The following is a 22,002-nucleotide window of genomic DNA, read 5'->3' as shown; positions in this document are numbered from 1 at the left end:
CTCGACCTCCCAAGATATTCTATTAATGCACGATATCTCAAATACTCCGGCTACACAGGCACACTAACAAACGAATATATATGCCAAACCACGTCATCTCAGAACAATGTCAAAATACGCACGGGATGCAGCCGTTTTGCTTCTCCTGCTCGTCGCCACTTCTAGTCGTCCTCTTCCTCCTGCTGCTGCTCCGGCTTTCCACGCCGAGCTTGGCATGGGCGGCGGTGTCCCGGACCATCACCGTGGATAGGCAAGGGCGAGGCGATTTCCCGACGGTGCAGTCGGCGGTGGACTCCGTGCCGGACGGCAACCGCGACTGGATCAAGATCCATGTGCATGCAGGGAGCTTCTGGTCCGTGCTAATACTCCTCGATCTTGTTTGTGGCATTTCGCTGCATTACCTCTACTGATTTTTTTTCTATCATGCTGGACTGCTAGAGATCGCACAGCATGTGGCATTTCGCTGCAGTCGTGAAGTCGCAGCAGATAGCTAGATTTTGCCGCTCCTTTTCTTTGCCAAGATTGATAGAATAGCTAAGCTAGATTTTGCTCGATTTTCTTTATGAGTAGATTTGCAACCTTGTAAGTAGAAGCCTCAAGATTTGAAACATATATAGTTTTCACTTAGAAAATGATTTGAATTAATATGTGTACATTTAATGTTTGTCGTATAGTACTCCATGGACAATGCAACCCCTTATGAGGTATTAGCTGGAGAGAGAATTGGAGGAGTAGCTATTTCACATTTTTCACTACTTTTGTTTGCTGATGAGCTAGCGATTTGTCGGTACGTGCAGGGAGAAGGTCACCATCCCACGGCGGAAAGGCTACATCTTGCTGGAGGGGCACGGCTCGTCGACGACGGACATCAGCTTCGACGCGAACGCGCGTGCCGGCATCGACCAGATAATGCGCCGCCCGAACGTGGGAGTCGACGAGCACTCGCCGACGATGCGCAGCGCCACCTTCACCGTCCTCGCCGACAACTTCGTCGCCCGGGACATCTCCTTCAAGGTACTCGTACTTCTCAAAGCTAGCTAGCACCTGATCATGGTGATCATGCTTCATGCATGATCATGAGCCGTACCTGACCCAGACCGCACGCGTGCGCAGAACGCGTACAGAGCGCAGGACGTGAGCAAGGAGAACCAGGCGGTGGCGGCGCTGGTCGGCGGCGACAAGAGCGCGTTCTACGGCTGCGAGTTCCACGGTTTCCAGGACACGCTGTGCGACTTCAAGGGGCGCCACTACTTCCGCCGCTGCCTCGTCCGCGGCGGCGTCGGCTTCGTCTTCGGCTCCGGCCAGTCCATCTACATACGAGGACTGTGTGCTCATGTCCAACATGCCGCCGGGGCCGCAGCCCGGGTGGGTGACCGCGCACGCGAGGCTCGACGCCGGCAGCCCCGGCGGGCTGGTGTTCAAGGGCGGCGCGGTGACGGGCACGGGCCGCATCTACCTCGGCCGCGCATGGAACGGCTACGCCACCGTCGTCTTCTACGGGACGCGCATGGACGACGTCGTCGTGCCGCAGGGGTGGCAGGCATGGAACGCCGGCAACGACGTGTAAGCTGCTGCTAACATTGCCATTGCCATTGAAGTGCAGGGGTTTAAGAAATTTGTGTGTATGTTTAAGATGGAATTTTTCGTTTTCAGGTCACAGGTTACGTTTGCAGAAGTTGGATGCACAGGGCCAGGATCGGATGTGAGTAGAAGAGAGGGTTGGGAGAAGCGTTTGAGTGATGAGGAGGTGAAAAGATTTGTGGACATGAAATTCATTGATGACGGCTGGCTGTCAACACAGCCATACCTTAACTGCTAGAGACTGAAATAAGAAAAAAAATGGTTCTCATAGCATTTTTTAATTACAGTACGAATATAGACGCTAACATATACATACACACAATCGTCCGTACGAACACACGACAAATACTAAATCCAGAACGCCTGGGAGGGTAAATCTTCAGATTTAGGAAGTCAAGACATATGGCTGTTGATGAATACATTGCATGCTATTGAAACAACCGAAAATACGAGTATTGAGTTGGAGACCCAAATCAAATCCGAGCAGTGGGCACGAAACCTTACTGTGCGATTATAATAATCCTTGCAGCTGGAGTAGCATTTTTCATTATCTTTAAGCATTCCATTGGTGAGGAATCATAAGGTGATAAGTTAAAAGCGTGGACTCGCTTAACATACACACACACACAAAAAAAACCTATACACAACGAATTATCACATCTAGTAACGTGCAACAAATCATTGAGAGGTATTATAAGAGCGATGAAGTCAAAATCTTAGCATGCGAACAAAAAGAAAAGTCATCGTGAGTTCGTGACTGCTTGACTGCTTCATTCCATACGTACAATAATATGACTATATGTTTATATCAACGAGTGCAATCCGTATAATAATGTGCATGTTTAGTGTACAAGAGTCATTCTAAAAAATGAAAAATGGAGAGAGTATATATGGCACCGATACTTCAAAATGAGGATCCAATTTATGACGATTCGTGCTTTCTTGGCGTTTGGTGGGGATGGTACACACAACATCTAGCAACGTTTTTATTTGGTGAAATTAAATGCGTCACTAGAGAGAAATGGGCAAATGTACAAATTAAAGGACATGATGTCAGATGTGGTCCTTCAAAGATAAATATTGTCCAAACCTCCAAATTCCTCTCTGTATTATTGACCGCAAAAACAAGAATTTGGCGATGCATAAATAATATATCATCGTCGTATTAGATATACAACATAAACGGGACGAACATGACGACGATAATGACAGGACAAAAACAAGATTTAACCATGGACCATGTGGTATGAGTATCGTAAGATTTCCAGAGGTAAGATTGAATAACGTGGTTTATTCTATAGTTTCAAAGTTCCATGCTTGATTGCTTGTACTTATGTGGTACTAAGGTAAGAATCGCAATAATGTCTGTATTTTTCATGCTGTTTTTGTTGAAATAATGCAACTTGATCAATTGGTTTGGGGTGAATGATGGATTTTCAAATTACCAAAACCATGGTGGTCAAAATTTCAATCATGTGGTTTGGCTAACATGTAAACTATAAGATGGAAAATACTCCCTCTGTTCCAAATTGTAGGTTGTTTTGGCGTTTCTAGATTCATAGATATTATTATGCATCTAGACACACACTTTATCTAAGTGCATAGCAATATCTATTAACCTAGAAAAACCAAAATGACCTACAATTTGAAACGGAGGGAGTATGAAAGATCGATAATTAAACTTTTTGAAAGACTAGTGCCAGTTTGAAAGAATTCCTAACGATGACTCGCTAGAAATCCAAATCTAGAAAGGCTCCGCCCTCATAGGCTCTGCAACTTGCCACATTGGGAAGAAGCTGAAGGAACTTTTTTCTCATCGTTGATGTCGTTGCTGCCGCCTCAATGTCACCAAGAAGAAATGAAAACCTAGACAATTCTTGGACTAATTTACACCACAAGGCTGGGAACCATGTCCCTCTTCCATTCAGTGTCAAAATGACCCGTAGAGGAAGGGTTGGCGGCAACGACCCTGCTTTTTCTTTTGGAAAACGCCATTCACTCTGCATAAGTAGATAATTTCTTTGAAGAAGGGACTGTTTTATGTTAATTTTTATGAAGAGGTGAGTGGTTTAGATGACAGTCGTAGCCTCGTAGGTAACTTTGCGCTAAAAGAAATCAGATTAACCTTTAGGATTTATTCTTGCATGACTCATGCATATCAATTACACAACTAACTAAGACAGAAAGACCATAAAGCTTGAAAATAAGCCATGGAGTAATAACCTATTTTACAACCGCGTAGCTAGAGACTTCTCGTTAGTAATGGAAAGATGGTCATGGAGAGAGGCAATTTACTAAGCAGGTCACACAAAGATCATCGACCTGCAAAGCTCGTGCTTACCAGTTGCGCACAAGTAAACAATGTACACCAATGGAGCCATCACACGGCGAGCATGAGGCACCTACAACTCATCACCTTCTCCCCTACTCCCATCCCCGCACAAATCCAGCAACCATGCAAAGAGGAACACGATGCTCTCTGTCACAGCCTCACAGCCACAGAATGTTGAGATCCATCGATCGATCGTTATATACATATAAGCAGAGGCACGCGTCTACCGTGCATCGAACATCAACTAGATTTCTTGAAGAATTTATACTCTCCGTGTCCACCGGCCGAGAGCGAGCGGCCGGCCGCTCCAGCCATGGCTGCCCCGGCGCTCCAGGTGGCGCTCCTCGCCGCCGTCCTGCTGCTCCCGTTCCTGAGCGTGCCGGCGGAGGCGCAGACCAAGAAGTTCTGCCTCACCCAGTTCGCCATCGCCAGCCAGGCCTGCGCCATCCTGCCGCCCACCAGCCCCGAGCACCACCACCACGACCACGACGAGGACGAGGACGAGGACAACGACGACGACGAGGATGAGGACGAGGACAACGACGAGGACTCCGGCGGCGGCGGCGGCGGCGATCGTCGTCGCGATCGCGACCAGGAAAAGATGAAGAGCGGACTCGTCAGCAAGCCCGCGTCAAAGTCGGGCAGCGTCGCCAGCAAGCCCGCGTCGTCGATGATCACCGTCGAGGCGGATGATGAGGTGGACGCCGACGACGACGCGCACCGCAACGGCACCAGCCCCTCCGTCGGGAACCACACCCGCAGCGGCGGCGGCGGCGTCCGCCGTCGCCGCCACGGGTCCAGGAGGCACCGCCGCCGCCGCCACCGCCATGGCCGTCTGCGCGACGGCGAGGACGGCGGCGACGAGGACGAGGACGGCGACGAGGACGAGGACAACGACGAGGACGAGGATAATGACGAGGATGAGGACGACGACGAGGATGAGGACGACGACGACGACGATGACGACGACGACGACGGCCACCGCGCGTACAGGGACTGCTGCCGGTGGCTCAAGGAGGTGGAGCCGGACTGCGTGTGCCAGGCGCTGCTCCGCCTGCCGTCCTTCCTCGTGAAGCCGCAGCACAAGTACACCGTCAGGGTCGGCCACAGCTGCAAGTTCATCTACAGGTGCGGCGGAACTTGAGTGAAGCTAGCCAGCTGCGGCCATGCACGCATCCATGGCGAGAGAAAGCAAGTGAGAGCGACCGAGGTCTGGCCTTTTCCCCTTGCTACATACCATACGTGTACGTACTATTCATCAAGTAATACCATCACCAAGTTTATCAGGCAAGAAAGAAAATAAGAAGGTTTGGGATTCAGGTATCGAGGCAAGAAAGAAATTATGTAATCAACAAACACTCTTATGTATTCAGGTAGTAGCTACGAGTTTGTATTAGTATTGTACGTGTTATGTACTGGCGGCCTGCTGTGGGATAGATGCTGGTGTGTCAGTTAGTGACGGGCTACAGCTGAAGTATCAAAGAAAACTCTGTACCTGGAGACAGTGTGTGTTTAATTAGTAGAGGAAATGAAAAGATTTGGCAGAAAAATAAAGCAGATGTGTACTGGTAGCATTGTGTTCAATTAGCATGCAAGTTTAATTGCAAGATACATGCATGTAAGCAAGAAATGCAAAGATTGGACAAAGTTTGACTTTTTCACGTCGAACTACAATTTAAAACGGATGAAGTCTACGGCCATCAATATAAGATGTATTCTTTTTTCGAAAAAAAATCAAACTTTGTAGTTTTTCAGAAAAGAAAAATAGTCAAATTACGTATATGCCATGCTTTGAGTATAAAGTTGCATATCAATATATGGGTTGGTTTTGATTTTACACCCATTGCCGACATATTTTAAGATAAATAAATTGTCAAATATATTTTTGAAGATTTTCTAATTCTCAAATAAGCCTTACAATTATGCATGGACTGAGCGAACAATTGCAGCCAGCAGTGATGATCCACTGGTTCTTAGCCAACCTTAAGTCCAAAGCATCAGGCAGAGAAACTGAAAACCACCATAATTAAAACCACGTATAAACACGTGTTGCACTTGCCAACCTCCAGCGTCCAGCTTAATTTCACTCACCAACATGCCTTACTACTCCTTTTAAGGTGATTGCATTGCATTCCAACACAAGTATAAATGAAAAAAAAAGTGCAGGATCAAGCTAAATGAAAAAAAAGTGCACGATCAAACTATGCAAAAAGGCCTGGCTTTGACCCAAATGTTCCATTAAGCTTCACAACAATGAAAAGGGCAGCAAATGCAAAATACTCCTATACAAGCTGCTTACGACATTTGATAGCATTACCAGATAAAAATCTAACCAACAATTCCTATAACTATATACTTCCATTCTAAATTATAGTTCATGTTAATTTTATTCTAAATCAAATTTGATTAAATTTGACCAAATTTATAGAAAAAAACATCTACAAATAACAAAGAATGAACTATCAACACATATTCCATGATGGATTCAATGAGACTAATTTGATGTTGTAGATGTTGACACTTTTTTTTTTCTGTAAACTTAATCAAATCGAAAAAGTTTGACTTAGGACAAAGAGATTATTATGAAAAAACAAAGTGATTATACATTTGAAATATTTTGCATCATGAATATACTGATACTAATATAAGTTAATCTATCTATTTTGATCAAATTTCAAAAATCAGGCATTTTTGGAGACGCTGATAGTGATGGGAACGTATCGGTTGCAAACCATCTACCCCGTGCAACCTTGGAAATCAGGCATGCAACACCTTTTCCATGATATGCAAAAGTGGCTGGTGGGTGGGGAACTTAACTGTAAAATAATCCTACCACTAACCCTATCCATTGGATTAACATCTTGTGGCCTTGATTCATAAGCACCTTTTCTATGATATGCAAAAGTGGCCGGCGGGTGGGCGGGGCTTAACTGCAAATAATCCCACCACTAACTGTATCCGTTGGATTAGCTATCTTTTAACCTTGATTCATAGTTTTCAAAGTTGCACGGGTTAGATGGTTTGCAACAAATACGGTCCGACAGTGATAGCCAAAGTTATTTTCTTCCTCTCTCTCTCAAAATAAAATTACTTTATTGATCAATTAATAATAGTAGCTACATTATCCACGGGTTTGCCTAAGGGGCGGGACCCACCCGCCAGAGGCCAGACTCTACCGCTTCCCGGCCAGAGCCGACCGGATCACGCCGCGTCACATCTGTCGGTTCTGGCGCGCTCGCCGGGGAGGTGGGGGACGTTAGGTGAAAGCAAAGCGAAGCGTGCGAGCGAGCGAACTGCGAAGCGAAGCCTCCCCCCTCTCTCACCTCCTCCCTCCGTCTTCCCACCGGGAAAAAGGCGAACAAAAAATCGAACCCGCACGCAACGCAACGCAGGTCGCAGCGCGTGCTCGACGGGACGCCTCCACCCGCCTCCAGATCCGGCGTCGCATCTGCTGCCATGAGCTGCCGCGGCGGGTGCGCGTGCTAGCCAGCTAAGGGCGGAGGCGGAGGGTGAGGGAGAGGGGGGCAGGCAGATCCGGGGGCGGCAAATCTGGCAGGCGCCGCGGTGGGGCTGCGGGCGCGGGGGAGGACGGGGGGCTGGGCGGACGGCGCGGAGGGCGGGGAGGGAGGGGAGGACTGCGGCAGGCTCAGGCCCTGGCGCAGGAGGCTGCTCGCGTCCATGGCGCTCTCGTGGCCCTCGGCCGTCCGCCTCGCCGTCGCCACCGTCCTGCTCGTCGCCGTCGGCGTAGCGCTCTTCACGCTCCCCGTCGAGAAGGTGCGGCTCTATCCCCTCATCCCGTAGCGAATCGCTTCGTTTGGGATTCGGTGTCTGCCCTCTGCCGTGTTGGGGCTGGCAACCTCCTGATGTGTGCGATCATGGGATGCGCACTTGTTAATCTGCGCAGCTTAAACTACCTGTGTGGTTAGTCGTCCGGTTGCTGAAATGTAGCTTTGTTTGCCCTCTTGATTGGTTGAATCTCCCCATGCCATGGCTACCCTTAATCTGCCATGATTATAACTTGAAATTTCTGTTTCAGTGGAGCTAGTAGTTTGCTGCACCAAATGCACACTTAATGTTTCAATCTTCTGAAATGTAGTGTTGATATGGCGTGATTATAAGTTAGTAACTTACATGTTGTCATGAAGACATGGATTTACAAATTGAAATGCATTTACAGTCTAATGAGAAACTTTTAACGAGTAGTATATTCCTTCATCACATCCACTGTTGTGTGCCAGGAGCCCTGGCACACGGTAAATAGAGTACATGAATTGGGGGATAGCCATGCCAGTGATTAGTTTATTATGGGTTCATTCCTTATCATATTCTGAAATCTGAATACATCCTTATTGTGTTTTCTACCACTGTCTTTTGTAAGTGTTGTGCCCAGTTATGGTATGCTAGGAGGATAGGGTTATTCAAAGTGGGACCTAGATACTGTTTCCTGTTTTAGTGTTGTATTCAACTAATACTTGCAGCCCACCTTTCTTAACCGCCTGGATCCAGTTGATATTGTTAACCGCTCTTCTAGCTTTCATCTTGATTCAGATGTTTTCTCGGTAGACAATATGCTATGGGACTGTGTGAGTTATAAGAATTTTTTTAAGAGTCGGGAGCTATAATGAATTATTCAGAGTCAGGATGTTTCCTTCATTATTGGTTCCTTTTTTCTGTGCTTGCCTTTTATAACCAAATATTGGTGGTAATCCTTAACTTTTCCTTTCTGTAGAATTCAATCCAAGTGTCATGTTCCTAGGAAATCATGTCAGTTAGTTTTTTATTTTTACTTTTACCTCATTTAGATCATAATACTGCAGTGCGGTGATATTCTATTTTCTAAGTGTAGTCCAAAGTATGGGAAGTTCTTACTTGCCTTCTCTTCGCTTTCTAGCTGCCAAAATCTCAGGAGCATGAACCCTTAGAAGTTAGAATGTAGATTGTTATAAGTTTTGTATCAGATACTTATTTGTTTAAGCTTACAATGACAGATTCTAAAGGATTTTCTGGTTTGGATCAAGGGGAACTTGGGTCCATGGGGTCCTTTGGTGCTGTAAGTATCGAACTCCTTTGCTCATAATTGGATTAGATTTGCACTTGCAACCACACTTTAGCAGCATAGAGCTGAAGTATCGTGGTTCTATATTACCTCCCTTATTACTTTTTAAATTCCAACCATTCATGTTGTGTATTACTACAGGGCCCTTGCTTACATCCCTCTGACGGTCTTAGCTGTTCCAGCATCAATTCTTACAGTACGTGCAATTGCCATTTCCCCTTGTTTCGAGCCTTGCCCTTTTTTAAGAGCCTTCAGGTGTTAGATCACCTTTTTAAGTTGCTGCCATTTTATGTGCCAGCTTGGAGGGGGCTATCTTTTCGGCTTGCCTGTTGGGTTTGTTGCTGATTCCCTTGGAGCAACAATAGGTGCAACTGCCGCATTTCTTCTTGGCAGGACGGTATGTATTGTCTTTCCAACTGCATATTGCCACAGAGGGATATAAAATGCCAAGTGCTAAAGCAATTCATTGCATCTGTGTGGTCGTCCAGCTACTGTTTTCATTCATGTTATAAAGTGTGTATTGTGGTGTGCATGCCTTTTTTGTCTCGTGTTTCAACCGGAACTACATTAAAAGTAATTTGGTACAAGTTATGCACCTTATTTCTGTGAATAATTATGTCTGCTGGGTAGATCGTCATGCACTATTAAGTTCAATAATTTGCCTCTTTTAGTTATCACTGTATAGTTGCATTGTTACTTTTCCGATATATTATAATAGTTTATAATGTTGGTGCAGATTGGGAGGCCTTACGTTCTCTCCAAATGCAAAGATTACCCCAAGTTTCAAGCCGTAGCTATTGCCATCCAAAGGTCTGGCTTCAAGGTAACTTCTTGCAGTCAGTAGGTTTTAGACATTCCATTGGCTGAAAAATAACATTTGACTGATGTTCGCTATTTGGGAGTGCTATGTAACTGTATTGTGAACTTGTTTGATCATATACACAATTTCACTAAGGCTTCTAATATATGCGCAGATCGTGTTGCTACTGAGGCTTGTGCCTTTACTTCCGTTCAACATGTTGAACTACCTGTTGTCTGTCACTCCTGTTGGCATTGGAGAATACATGCTGGCTTCTTGGTTAGGAATGATGGTATGCTTCAGCTTTTTTACCTTTTTACCTACTCTTTATTCGGTGGCTCATGTTGCCTTTCATCTCTAGACCACCCCAAATGATTGGGATAAAAAAAGGCTTTGTTGTTGTATTATGGCACCAGGCTACTGGCACATATTAGCTGGCTCATTGACACCTCACTTTGTAACCATCTGCTACATTGTTTACATAATTACAACTATTTGTTTGTAGCATGCTTTTGCATATGTAGTGTATTAGACTTTTCTAGCATAAATGCACTAATGCCCTTTGGTACTTCTTGTTCGGTACATTACTTCTTATTTTATTGATATATTGACACAAAACTTGCAGCTAATAATAAGATACTCTTGTAATTAGCTAAGTTGCAGCATTACATAACCTTTTTTTTTCATTATGAACTGATCTTAGCTCAGCAAGGCAATGTTGCAGTTCATCTTTGCTAACCATTCTTGTTTTGCAGCCAATCACCCTCGCTTTGGTATATGTTGGAACAACACTGAAAGATCTATCAGATGTGACGCATGGGTGGAGCGAGATCTCAACTACTCGATGGGTGAGTAATGATACCATTATTCTCTGCATGTTCAAGAAAGTAACGATGCATTGTTTCAGATGGCTACATTGTGCTGTGACATGTCATGCATTTGGTTTTGTGATACTAGCTCATCCGAATTTTCTGAATACAGAGTAAATAACCTTTTCATCAAGAAAGAAGAACAGATCACATTGCATTTTTCATCTATCCTGGGTTCTACATGAATATAATTCATTAAATATGTTTGTTCGCATACTCTATTTGTTGTTTACGATACATAATTTAGATGGCTGAGATCTATTGATAAAGTGTGTCCATCCACGCCTGCTGCACATCTGACTTAACAAGTTGTTTCATCATTGGACCCTGGGAAATGTATGCAGTTATCTTGTTCATTTTCACTTGCACACTTAAATGAGTAACTTCATCGTGGGATGTGTGATTTGCACTTGAGGACAAACTTTTGATGGTGACTGACTGCCCTGTTCTTAAATGTTGCAATGGTATATTAATTGGTTCATTAGGCAGTATATTTAATTTTATGGGTTTGCACTGAAAGTGGATGGAAGTCGTGGAACTGTTATGTCTTGAATTCTGTCTTAGTTTTAGCGGAGACGCATGAGGAAAACATTGAGCATCAAATATGGAGAGTAGACATGTGCTACAGGAAAGAAAACTTTTATTATTATCATGTATGAACAGAGTTAGGAAAACATCTGATCACTGCAAATCAAATATTGGCTTTTAAGTTGTTCCTCGTTTGCATTCTAAAAGTTGATTCAATTTTGTGCACAACTTCCTAGTAGCTTATGCTGACACCTATTCTTGTTTCTTTTCAGATTCTGATAATATCTGGCTTTGTATTGTCTGGTAAGTGCCATTTTCTTCCCTGCAGATTTTGATAATATATGGCTTTTTTCCCCGTTGGTTATATCTAAAACTGACATTCAAATTTTTAATCAAAATCTTTGATGTCCTGAGTAAGCCAAGACATTTTTTTTACAGAAATCTTGGCTTTCTGTGCATCAGCATTGTGTAAATACAATCTTATTTTTGGGCCATTCTCCTTGTCACTGGTCCTGAACTATAGATAGTTCCAGAATTTATCTTTGATCTTAACTCGCATAAACCATGGGTCCTAGGAGATTCAAAACATACTCACTATTGATTTCCAAATCTTCATATAATTAAGTAAGGAACAGCACCGCATGCTGATTGCCGAGACTAGGGATTCCCTATATGGCCTGATTATGGATGGATGACTGATGAGATGTCATGTCGATATAGCTTCAGGCCTTGAGGAGCAGAAAAAATTGATATTTTAACTGACTTCAATTGCAATTCTAGAAGGTCTTTGGGACTAGGCAGAATGAATCCGCACTCTTACAAATCCAGTCTTATTAATAGATGCTCCTTAAATAGCTAGATAGCCAACATAGCTGCTTTCAACTCTAGGCCTTCAGTTCAGCAGCTTAGTGGATTTTATCTCGGGCTTTGCAACATTATGTGTCCAATCCCTTTTGTTTGAAGCATTTTTGAAGAATTTCTATTAAATTGCACGTTAATGTATTGCTCTTGTATTACTTTAAGTGCAAGGCTCTCCTTTATCATGTATGTACTGACTGTTTTCAATGTTGTCTTGCAGTTGTCTTGATTATCTGCGTCACAAAAGTTGCAAAATCATCTCTGGAGAAGGCATTGGCTGAGAATGGAGAGCTCGACGCTGGAACCTCACAGCTTCCTGTGGTAGCCTCTCCCTCGGATCTACAGCAACCTCTTGTAATCAAGATTGACACATCAAACGAAGATCATGAGAAGTAAAAAGTGTTCGCAAATTCAGATGTACATTCTTTGGCTGTTGAATCTGTAGCACAATATATATACCCATAGCTCTTGTTTGAGGCCAATTGGGGAGGTAAAACTGTAAAAGGGTCAAAAGCAACCCCAAAAGAGAACCAGGATGCATTTGACTGATAGGCAATAGTAATACAGTATACACTCTGTTTAAATCCACGTGCTACCTGGCGTGAAAAAGCAATTGTAGTCTTTAGCGGTTCTTTGTTCCCTGGCGTGACGAACTTTAGGTGGGCCTTGTTTACTTGTCATACCTGCGCTGTCTGAGTTAACTGGTTAAACATACATCATTGACGGGATTACGCGAATTGAGAAATTTCCTGCCGAGTACGGATGCTTCGTATAATCAGGAAAGTTTGCTGACGTGCGCTCGTACTTGTGCTGCCTTTGCTTGTGTAGTTTGGTGAGTTTGGCGCACTGCGTTGCACTTGCACCGACCCGTGTACATCTTTTCTGTCGCTACTGTGTCTGATTCGTGTTGAATAGCTAATCGACGCCACATCTTGTGTCCGAACTGTGATACTAACTAGTACAGATTGTGTCAAAGCAAATCATCGCCATACTGCCAAACGGCGCCAAGAATGCAAGAAAGATCTGCCCAAAGTCAAACCGTGTGCTAAGACATGCATTACCTGTACTTGATCAACATTTTTTTTTATAAACTTAGTCAAACCTGCCTGACTTTTGCTGGGGAAGAATGCAACTGGCAGATTGGCGCGCGCGCGCGGTGGCATCCCAGTACCAGCGGCCCGGAAATCGTGAAGGCCGTCTCGTTACCTCTAAAGCCCAAGACTGCGACAACCCTTGTGAATTTGGGCTGTTGCTTTTGAGATTTTACCACATCGCTCACGCGAACATAACTCAACGTGCTGATAACCCGTCCTTCACAATTCCTCCTGCACCTCGTGGTAATCGGGGTCAGCAATTCAAACTATCAAAGCAAAAGATCTTGGATTCATAGCGTACTACATGTTGCGCTTAGCCCTTTTTTAGCCTCTTTTTCAATAACATTTAGGAGTAGTAGTATTTTTGCACGCGCGCGCCGCAGCAGCCGCTGCCAAATGCCAACGCCTTGCAGCGGTTCCACGTCGGACGGCCTGATATGCAACCGCACAATACTTTTAAGCCCACGTCGCCGTCGTCGTCTCCCCTCGGGCTCACCGGAGTGATTTTTTATGCACCAATCCGCCGCCGGTCCGTCCTTCGCCGGCCTCGTCCCTACCGCGTACTCCAAGAACGAGGGAACATAACATCCGTCCCTCAGACAGTCAGACGCAAACACAAGAACGGAAACAACAAGGGCGCAAGGAGCGATCGTCTCCGGCCTTGTCGAGCACCCTTTGTTCGCGCTGCGTGCCATGCTACCCCACTGCCGCCACCGGTGAAGGCCTGCGGCAAGGGGAGCGATGGAGATGGCGAGTGCGCGGAGGAGGGCCAATAAGGCTCAGTGCGGCGGCGGCGGCGACCAGCAGATCGCGCTGTGGGGCGCCTGCGTGCTCCTCTCCGCCCTCTCGCTGCTCGTCGCCGCCGCCTCCTCGGGGTTCGGCGCCGCGAGGCTCACCGCCCGGGAGGTCGGCGCGCTCGTCAGGGCCACCACGACCGGCGCTGCCGCCGTCGCCACCCGCGCCGTGAACGACGGCGGTGGCAGCAGGTACTGCAGCGACGATGACGACCTGGTCCGCAGCATGTCCGTCGACGGGGAGTGGGTGCGCGACGCCGTCGACGACCGCCGCCGCGGCGCGCTGTACGAGCCGGGGCAGTGCCCGTTCGTCGACGTGGGGTTCCGGTGCCGCGAGAACGGCCGGCCGGACGGCGAGTACGCCAAGTGGAGGTGGCAGCCGAGGCGCTGCACGCTGCCAAGTTTCGACGCCACGAGGCTGCTCGAGATCCTCCGGAACCGGCGGCTGGTGTTCGTCGGCGACTCGATCGGGCGGAACCAGTGGGAGTCCATGCTGTGCATGCTCGCCTCGGCCGTCGCCGCCGGCGAGGGCTCCAACTCCATATACGAGGAGAACGGGAGCCCCATCACCAAGCACAAGGGCTTCCTCTCCTTCCGGTTCCGTGACCACAACTGCACGGTGGAGCACTACCGGTCGCCGTACCTGGTCCGGCGCGGCCGCCCGCCACGCCGCTCGCCGAAGCGCGTCGGCACCACGCTCCAGCTGGGCGCCATGGATTCCAGGGCCGCCCGGTGGAAGGACGCGGACATCTTGGTGTTCAACACGGGCCACTGGTGGAACCAGGAAAGGCTGCAGCGATTGTGAGTATGCTGTCACGGTCTAAAATGCATCGCCTACAAATTGCGCATTTCGTTCCTATTTATTACAGAAACTGCTTAAAGAAACAGAAACATAGTTGAATAGAAACCTAAATTGTCCACGTAGTCACAAAAAATCTCTTCAAAGTTGTTCATCTACAGTCACTAAGATTTATGATCGACCTCAAATGCTAATTGTTATTGTTTATTTATAATAAAAAGGAAACTATTAACAACATAGTTAATGTTTTCAAAACTTAGCTAATCATAGGGTCACAGACTCCAAAAAGGCAATGACCGATTCATCATCAGTGTACATATAATCAAACCATAATTTTTCTGCATTGTTTCTTGAAGAAGTCTTTCTTTCGTGGAGCACCCTAATTAATAAAATCTTCCACGTCAAACTTTTGTACTGGACGACATTTCATACGTTGTTTCCTGTGTGTTGTAAAGAGGATGCTACTTCCAGGACGGCAAGAAGCTACAACTGAACATGAGCGTCGAGGACGCGTACCAAAGAGCGATGAACACACTGCAGAAATGGATCCAGAAGGAAGTGAACGCCGTAAAAACACTGGTCGTGTTCCGAACGTACTCACCGGCACACGTCAGGGTCACGGACGGTGGAGGAGGGTGTGCCGCGGAGACGCTGCCGGAGCTGAACACGTCGAGGATCGCGCTGCACCGGTGGCCGGGCGTACTGAACCCGACTTTTGACGAAGCACCGGAGAAGAAATTGCACGTGCTGAACGTCACCCTGATGACGGCGCAGAGGAGAGACGGCCATCCGTCGGTGTACAACAACGTGGTGCCATCGTCGTCGAGGACGACGACGACGCCGGCGGGGCAGAGGGCGGACTGCAGCCACTGGTGCCTGCCCGGCGTGCCGGACGCGTGGAACGAGCTCCTCTACGCTTTGATTGTCAGGAGGTTCTCGTGATCCTAAACTAACTTGTGGCAAATGTGGGCAATTGATCTTGTGGCCAGCGATATGGTCATGCGTCTAGGATTATTAGAGCTGAGAAAAAAAATTCAAATTTTTTTTTCCTGTACATACTGCAATGGTTTACGATTAGCCTGATCTCGGACTCTCTCGGTTACCTACCATTGGTGATTGGTTGGGCCACGGCATACCCCGTGATGCGGCCCAGTCCAAACAGCCCATGTATGGATGTGCAAAAGAAAAAAAAAACTCCCGAGTTCCAGTCGGACCGAGCCAGTGACGTCTCGCCTTCAGATCCTGTGCTGATCGCCCGACACAATGACTCGCAACATTCCTTCCACCGCCTCCGCCCCTCCGGCCAGGCAGGAGCCAGCGCCGCCGCTCCCCACCCCACCGGCGGCTGGCGATCCTAGCCCATTCTCGGCCTCTTGACCTCTTCTCCCGGCACAAATAGACCAGTAACAATTCAACGTCTGGACATACGTATGTAGTGGATTCGCTGGCAGGGCCATCTCCTGAATCAATTGCATTGTCGTTTCTATGCGTAGTTTTCTGATTCTTGCTGCTGAAATTAACGTTCTTGTTGGTGCAGGAAGCAGGCATCTTCTTGGGTTCATGTCGTTCTTTGGCCTCCCTCGGGTGCATCTTGACCAGTGTTTCACTTAGGTGGTGGGCAGGTGGCTGATCTGAATGTTTGGGAGCCTCTCTTGGTGAACTACTCTTCAAATTTTGCTGCTTAATATTATGTCAGTGAAAAATATTTGATTTTTAATGCTTAGTCAGCATTAGTAGCGCACTATGACGTTTCACGCTTTCAGCCGTTCCAGTGACAATTGAGAAATCCATGAGTTATCCACTAGGATTTTAAATCGTGCTTAGATTCTTTTACACATAATTCAGACTCAATGCAGTGAACTTTTTATAAGTATCTTTGTGCTTAATCGAACTTAATTGAGCAATTTTAAGGCATTATAAGATCTTTTCTCGAATATGGCATTATAAGGTCTTGTAAGGATATTACCATGAACTTGTATACCAAATTTCTTGGCAAAACTTATAGTTGTTTTACCAAATTATCTATTAGATCTTACATATTGTACATTGGAGTACTAGCTTGGCATACCCTAAATTAAAATCCTAGATCGATTTTTTTTTATAAAGGACCAATCCTAGATCCATTTCAATTGTCCATAGGACTGGCAATGCAGATGATACTAGAGCTTGCTGACTTATCGAAGGCTACCTTTGCAAGCTAGTGAAGTTTTATGACAATCGATTAATCACAAATATAATTATAACAACAATAAGATCTTTTTCACAACGCACAAGAATAATACATCATACATGGGATCTGGGACTCACTTTCATACCACCAACTCTAAACCTAGGAAGTCAAGTATAAAATAAACAGGACTCAGCAGCAGAGAAAATAATATCCGCATCACAACTACAACTTGTATACATGATGGCTGTTCAAAGTGTCAACTTCAACGGACGGCCAGCAGCTGTTTGGCCCTCGCCATAAGAGAGGACAAAGGCTCGCGGGCTTCCATGAGCCCTACATCGCCCAGGAAGAGGCTGTAGTTCTCGGCCTCCGAGACTGTCTCTTCCACCATGGACAGTGCTTCCGCCATGTGGCGATCGATGAAGCAGTTGGTGTAGCGGGAGTCATGTTCCATCATGTTTATAGCTTGCTCGAGTATCACCCTCCTGATCCCGGGGCAATGAGGGCTGGGCTCTGTGTATGAGTTCAGCACGTCGACGAGCCGCATCACGAATCTTTGCTTGATATGACTGTCTTCTAGTTCTTTGGCCAAGTCTTCTGGGATCACTTTGCATATCTGCGAACTAAGGCCAATGAAAATCTCTAGTTCTGCCCCGTCTGCAATCAATGTTCTTTCTAACACCTGTAGTGAAAACATCATCAACCTTAGTCATGATCAATTGAACATTTTACCCTCAGTAATGAGTAATGACATATATAATCCACAAGCATGCTAGGGGCCACACTCTAATGCATTGCAAGCACACGCGTATCCAACTGAAGAAAAATGATAGATGGTTAAGTAAAAAAAAAAGATACAGAACTTAAAGAATCCAAGAGGTAAGAGCATATACATACAAGCCAACAGTAAATTGATCCACTTACGAACACTGAACCAATAGCTTGTATTAGTAGGTCTCACCTCTCGCAAGGCGTAAGATAGTTCTCTTTGGTCTGATTCTTCAAGCTCTTGCTGGGCATGCAGGCACATACTTCTCAACAAACTTGCTGCCACGCATCTGTACCTGTCAACACGGATTATACTTGTGAGTTCCTTAATGAATACATACCCTGTTTCCCTTAACATGGTCAGACAGTTGTTGACACTGTCCATTGCCAACATTGTCAACGCTTGCCCGGAGATCTTCCTTAGCAACCGATCATCATCTGCATTGGAGGGTTCCGGAGTGAGAAATGCATGCATCAACCTGGAAATGATCACTTGGATGCGTCTGATTGCTTGCCTTGCGTTCTCATGGACTGCAAGATTCCTAAGGATTCCTGCCACTAGCTTCCTTGACTCTGTGTTGCTCATGTTGTCTACGAGGATATATGCAAGATTTCTCAGTAGGAAGGGATGCTTAGATATCTTGTGCCGTAGCGTTATGCCGATTTCTCCACTGATGCTTGTAAGACTGTGCAGCAACTTCAATGATGACATCACTAGAACCCTCCATTGAGCGCAAGTATACATGGTGTCACTTCGACTGTAATTTGTGAATCCTATGATCTTTGAGATGAGGCCAGTTGCTTTGTTGATTTCCTCACAATTGTCCTGGTCACAACTAGTAAGACTGTCAAGAATTGACATACCCAGTGCAGGTAGAAGATCTTGGTCTGTCAATGGTTCCTCCTTGGGGACTGACCAAAATTTAGAAATCCGCTGCCACCATATGAGTATCAAATTGTTCTGTTCATCAATATGAACCTGCTGGAGTGAACGGTCTTGTGGCTCTAACAGACTGCTAGTGTCCAGAACTGCATCCTGTATTTCACCATGGATGACATTAGCATTCAAAATTAGATCATGTATTTCCTCTTGTTTATCATCTGTGTCCAAAAGTGGGTTTCCTCTTTTCTGTTGGTTGCCATAATCCAATAGAGCAGATACAACTTGCATAGTCCCAGGTACAGTGACAACTCGGAGGCTATTTGCAAGCTCAGTAATGACCTTTGCGGCGAATAATCTGATAGTTATGTCCCTTGGACTCGTCCAATCTAGCATATTGATTAATCTAGCGATTGTGTTTGTAGAAGTGGTGAGTTTTGAAAGGAGGTGTGTTCTGGTCAGATCTCTTTGAAGAAGGCTGTGCAGGATGCGAATCCCATAGAACTGATTCTTGGATGAGTCCGAATTTAGGGAATCCATGGCAAAGGTGATGAGGCTGATCTTCTTTGGAGCAACCACTCCGCCTTCCATGTATTTTTCAAAGGCATATGCATAGTACAGTTTGACACATTCCACACCCCACTTACCTGCATATCCACCTTGGCGAGCAAGGGATCTCTGAGGGATGAATGAAAAGATATCGAGCATGCAGGCTGCAATGTAGAGTGCCCCTTGGCCGAGCACCATCCCATAGAAGATATTTAGAGATGGGACAAGGTTTGTCTTGTCCCCTGGGTTTCTCTTATCAAGATGGCCATCATCACCATAGTAAGAATGTGATCCAAGACGCAATGATGCGAGCACGATACGTATGATTGCTGCTGGAACCTGTAAGTTGCCAAATGTCACAACTACTAAAGTGTATACTTCGTATGGGATCATCACCGATCGATAGACTGGATCATCATGCATGAATGCCAACATCACCAGCACAGAAAACATGCAGGAATTCAGAATCAGTCGACGCCAAAATACTTGTTTGCTGCCCAGAGCATGTTCTGTCAACTTGGTGATTCTTGGGTAACGTAGCCTGCTGATTGTAAGCACAAGCACTGCAAGAAACAGTAGAAGGAAAACTATCCATTTGGCCATTGTGTTTCTGAGAGTATATCCAACCACTGTGACACCCTCATAATAATATGGTATAGCCGGAGCCAGCAACATGATTGCAACCAACGGAACACATAGCGATATAGCACGGCGTAACCGTTTAGAGAGTAGTTTTAGAGCTCCCAGGGACAAAATTTGGCCTAGTGCAGCAGGTACTATTATCATGCTAAGAGCCCAAGCTTTGAATATTTCCAAATCCCTAGTCGAATGTCTCAACGTTTGATAGCCATACCCATATGTTTTCCGGATCATGAATAGGTACAGTACAGCATTAGAAAGGCATACGATGACGGTCAGCCCATTCCATCCAAGAGGCCTAACTGCACCTCTGGTGCGGAATAATAGCTGGTAGTCCAGTCTGTTGTTGCGGCTGAACATCCTGAAGTATACAGAGCGGATGAAATGAATTATTGTAAATGCGTGGCTACCGATGTTCAAGAATCTGAAAGCCAAGGGTGGTGTTGATGGATACCTTGCGGCTTCAAGGGAAACTATGGCTGTTGCATACCGGAAGTCCTTGGAGCTGAGCGCCGTCGGGTAACCGCCCAACAGGACGACGGTTGCCCAGGTGAACGCCAGCGTGCCGAGGGCGTTGCCCAACCTTTCAATCAGCGCGATGCAGCGGACGAAGCAGTTGAGCTGCTTCTCCGGTGTGGGCGCGGCGGTCTTGCCTTGGCCGGCGCCATGAGCAGGCATCTGGACGCAGTGCTCCGTGGTGCGGCTCTGCGCCATCCCTTGGACTCGCGTGCCAGCATTCCCATAGCCTAGGGAATTGAACAAGTGCCTCCAGCGAGTCAACTTGATAAACTTGATGCCGCACGTTTTCCTTCCTGAAACTGATCCGATTATAGACTCTTCTAAAATAACTTATATAAGGTGAACTTGAAACGAAAAGGATTGCAATGGCTTCGTGGAGCTTCATCAGCTCTAGGTCAATTCTAAACTGCAAAATTTAATTAATGATGATTGATTATCACACAAGTCAAAGCTTATCTTCGTCGGTATGTCATTGATGTGTTTTGTTTTGGCTGGCCGGTGGAATGTACCGCAAAAACTTATTAAGTGAGATGGAGACAGGAGTTGCAAGAGTGAAAAGCTTACACGTTGTCCATGATCTCCCTTTCTTTGGGAGGCGACTGAGCAAGTCTTCTTCCGATTGAATTGGTGTCGAAATGTTAAATCATGCAATCAGACCATAGAGAAGGGTGCACCGGGACCTAGTGATGCGGATGGGGATGAGATCCTGCTTCCTGGCTATGCTGGGAAGAATTCCATTCGACTTGCAGTCGCAAAGTTGGCCATGATGGCAAGTCTGTGCTTGCCTTCTCAGTCAGAAGTGTTGCGGCCATGTATTTTCTATACAAAATGTGGTTTCCTTTTTGGCTTTTGAAAATATAGATAGATAGTACCTCTTCGCCCAAGTCCTGATACACCTGTGGTCGTGTGTTTTTGAGGATCTTAACACCGCTCCAGTTACCAAAAATTATCCGGGCACGGGATGAGAAACCATTCCTGAGACTGAGAAGCTTGACCACCATGTCTCGCTCATCCTTGTTCTTTGGAAACAAACACTCTGTAGATGAGCGAGGTGGGAAAATACCCATCGTCTCGCAGTCCTGGCAAGGGTCATCACATTTCAGAAGAATGGTGTCATGGCAAGGGTCATGCACAACAGCTTTAACAAATTCTATCAATTGTGATTTCGGGCATCTTCCATGAGAGATCGTCCTCTCCCAAAAACCTTGCCTTGAATGATGAATCACTGATCTGGCATGAATGCCCCCAAATCTAATAAGAGCAAACAAGTCATGTTTCTTGAAACAGTGTGAGATCAGAAGCTTGCGTTGCAGAGAGAACAGATCAGACTAAAACTTACGATCAATATCAAACATCTCAAGGACTGGTGCAGCTTCTACGAGGACTCTCATCCATAGTAGGTTGAATTCGACAAAAATTCCATGTACTTAATCAAAAGCCAACATCGTAAAGGGCCGGCCGAGCATAATTTAATTGGTATGAGGTGTTTTATGTAGGCGCGTGTATAATACCGCACATGTATACGATGTGTACGGTCATTTGAGTTTGAACACATACCTCGCTTAATAAAAATTTAAGGAAATCTCCTCCGTTCCAAATTTTAGGTCGTTTTGATTTTTCTAGATTATACGTCTAGATATAGTATATGTCTAGATGCATAATAATATGGTTGGTTTGTTGAGCTAGAAATTTTATGTGTTTTGACAAAAAATATATAAAATCTACTACTGAGATTATATACTTAGCATCTTCTTTCATAACATACTG

General features: G+C 45.8%; 3 protein-coding genes and 1 pseudogene across 3 annotated transcripts; 3 read left to right on the top strand and 1 right to left on the bottom strand.

Annotated features, from left to right (window-relative positions):
- The first annotated feature begins 125 nt into the window (after positions 1-125).
- LOC101763881 lies at positions 126-5,467 on the top strand (annotated as a pseudogene).
- A 1,711-nt stretch (positions 5,468-7,178) lies between these two features.
- Positions 7,179-12,662, top strand: LOC101786663 (TVP38/TMEM64 family membrane protein slr0305). The gene is made up of 9 exons (XM_004958477.4): positions 7,179-7,687; positions 8,902-8,963; positions 9,111-9,165; positions 9,268-9,366; positions 9,706-9,792; positions 9,944-10,060; positions 10,524-10,616; positions 11,438-11,468; positions 12,244-12,662. Exons 1-9 carry the CDS (start codon positions 7,592-7,594, stop codon positions 12,417-12,419), a joined length of 816 nt encoding a protein of 271 aa, XP_004958534.1. The 5' UTR covers positions 7,179-7,591; the 3' UTR covers positions 12,420-12,662.
- Positions 12,663-13,858: 1,196 nt separating this feature from the next.
- Positions 13,859-15,652, top strand: LOC101763476 (protein trichome birefringence-like 11). Its single transcript, XM_004959804.1, has 2 exons — positions 13,859-14,712; positions 15,166-15,652. The coding sequence occupies exons 1-2, from the start codon at positions 13,859-13,861 to the stop codon at positions 15,650-15,652; spliced, it is 1,341 nt and encodes a 446-aa protein (XP_004959861.1).
- A 1,360-nt stretch (positions 15,653-17,012) lies between these two features.
- LOC101763073 lies at positions 17,013-20,430 on the bottom strand. The gene is made up of 5 exons (XM_022824373.1): positions 20,171-20,430; positions 19,984-20,077; positions 19,176-19,416; positions 17,842-18,086; positions 17,013-17,562 (listed from the first exon to the last, which is right to left on the bottom strand). Exons 1-5 carry the CDS (start codon positions 20,428-20,430, stop codon positions 17,143-17,145), a joined length of 1,260 nt encoding a protein of 419 aa, XP_022680108.1. The 3' UTR covers positions 17,013-17,142.
- Between the last annotated feature and the right edge of the window lie 1,572 nt (positions 20,431-22,002).

The sequence above is a fragment of the Setaria italica genome, chromosome II (assembly GCF_000263155.2).
Source record: "Setaria italica strain Yugu1 chromosome II, Setaria_italica_v2.0, whole genome shotgun sequence".
Taxonomy (NCBI): domain Eukaryota; kingdom Viridiplantae; phylum Streptophyta; class Magnoliopsida; order Poales; family Poaceae; genus Setaria; species Setaria italica.
This window is presented reverse-complemented; position numbering and strand designations above follow the sequence as displayed.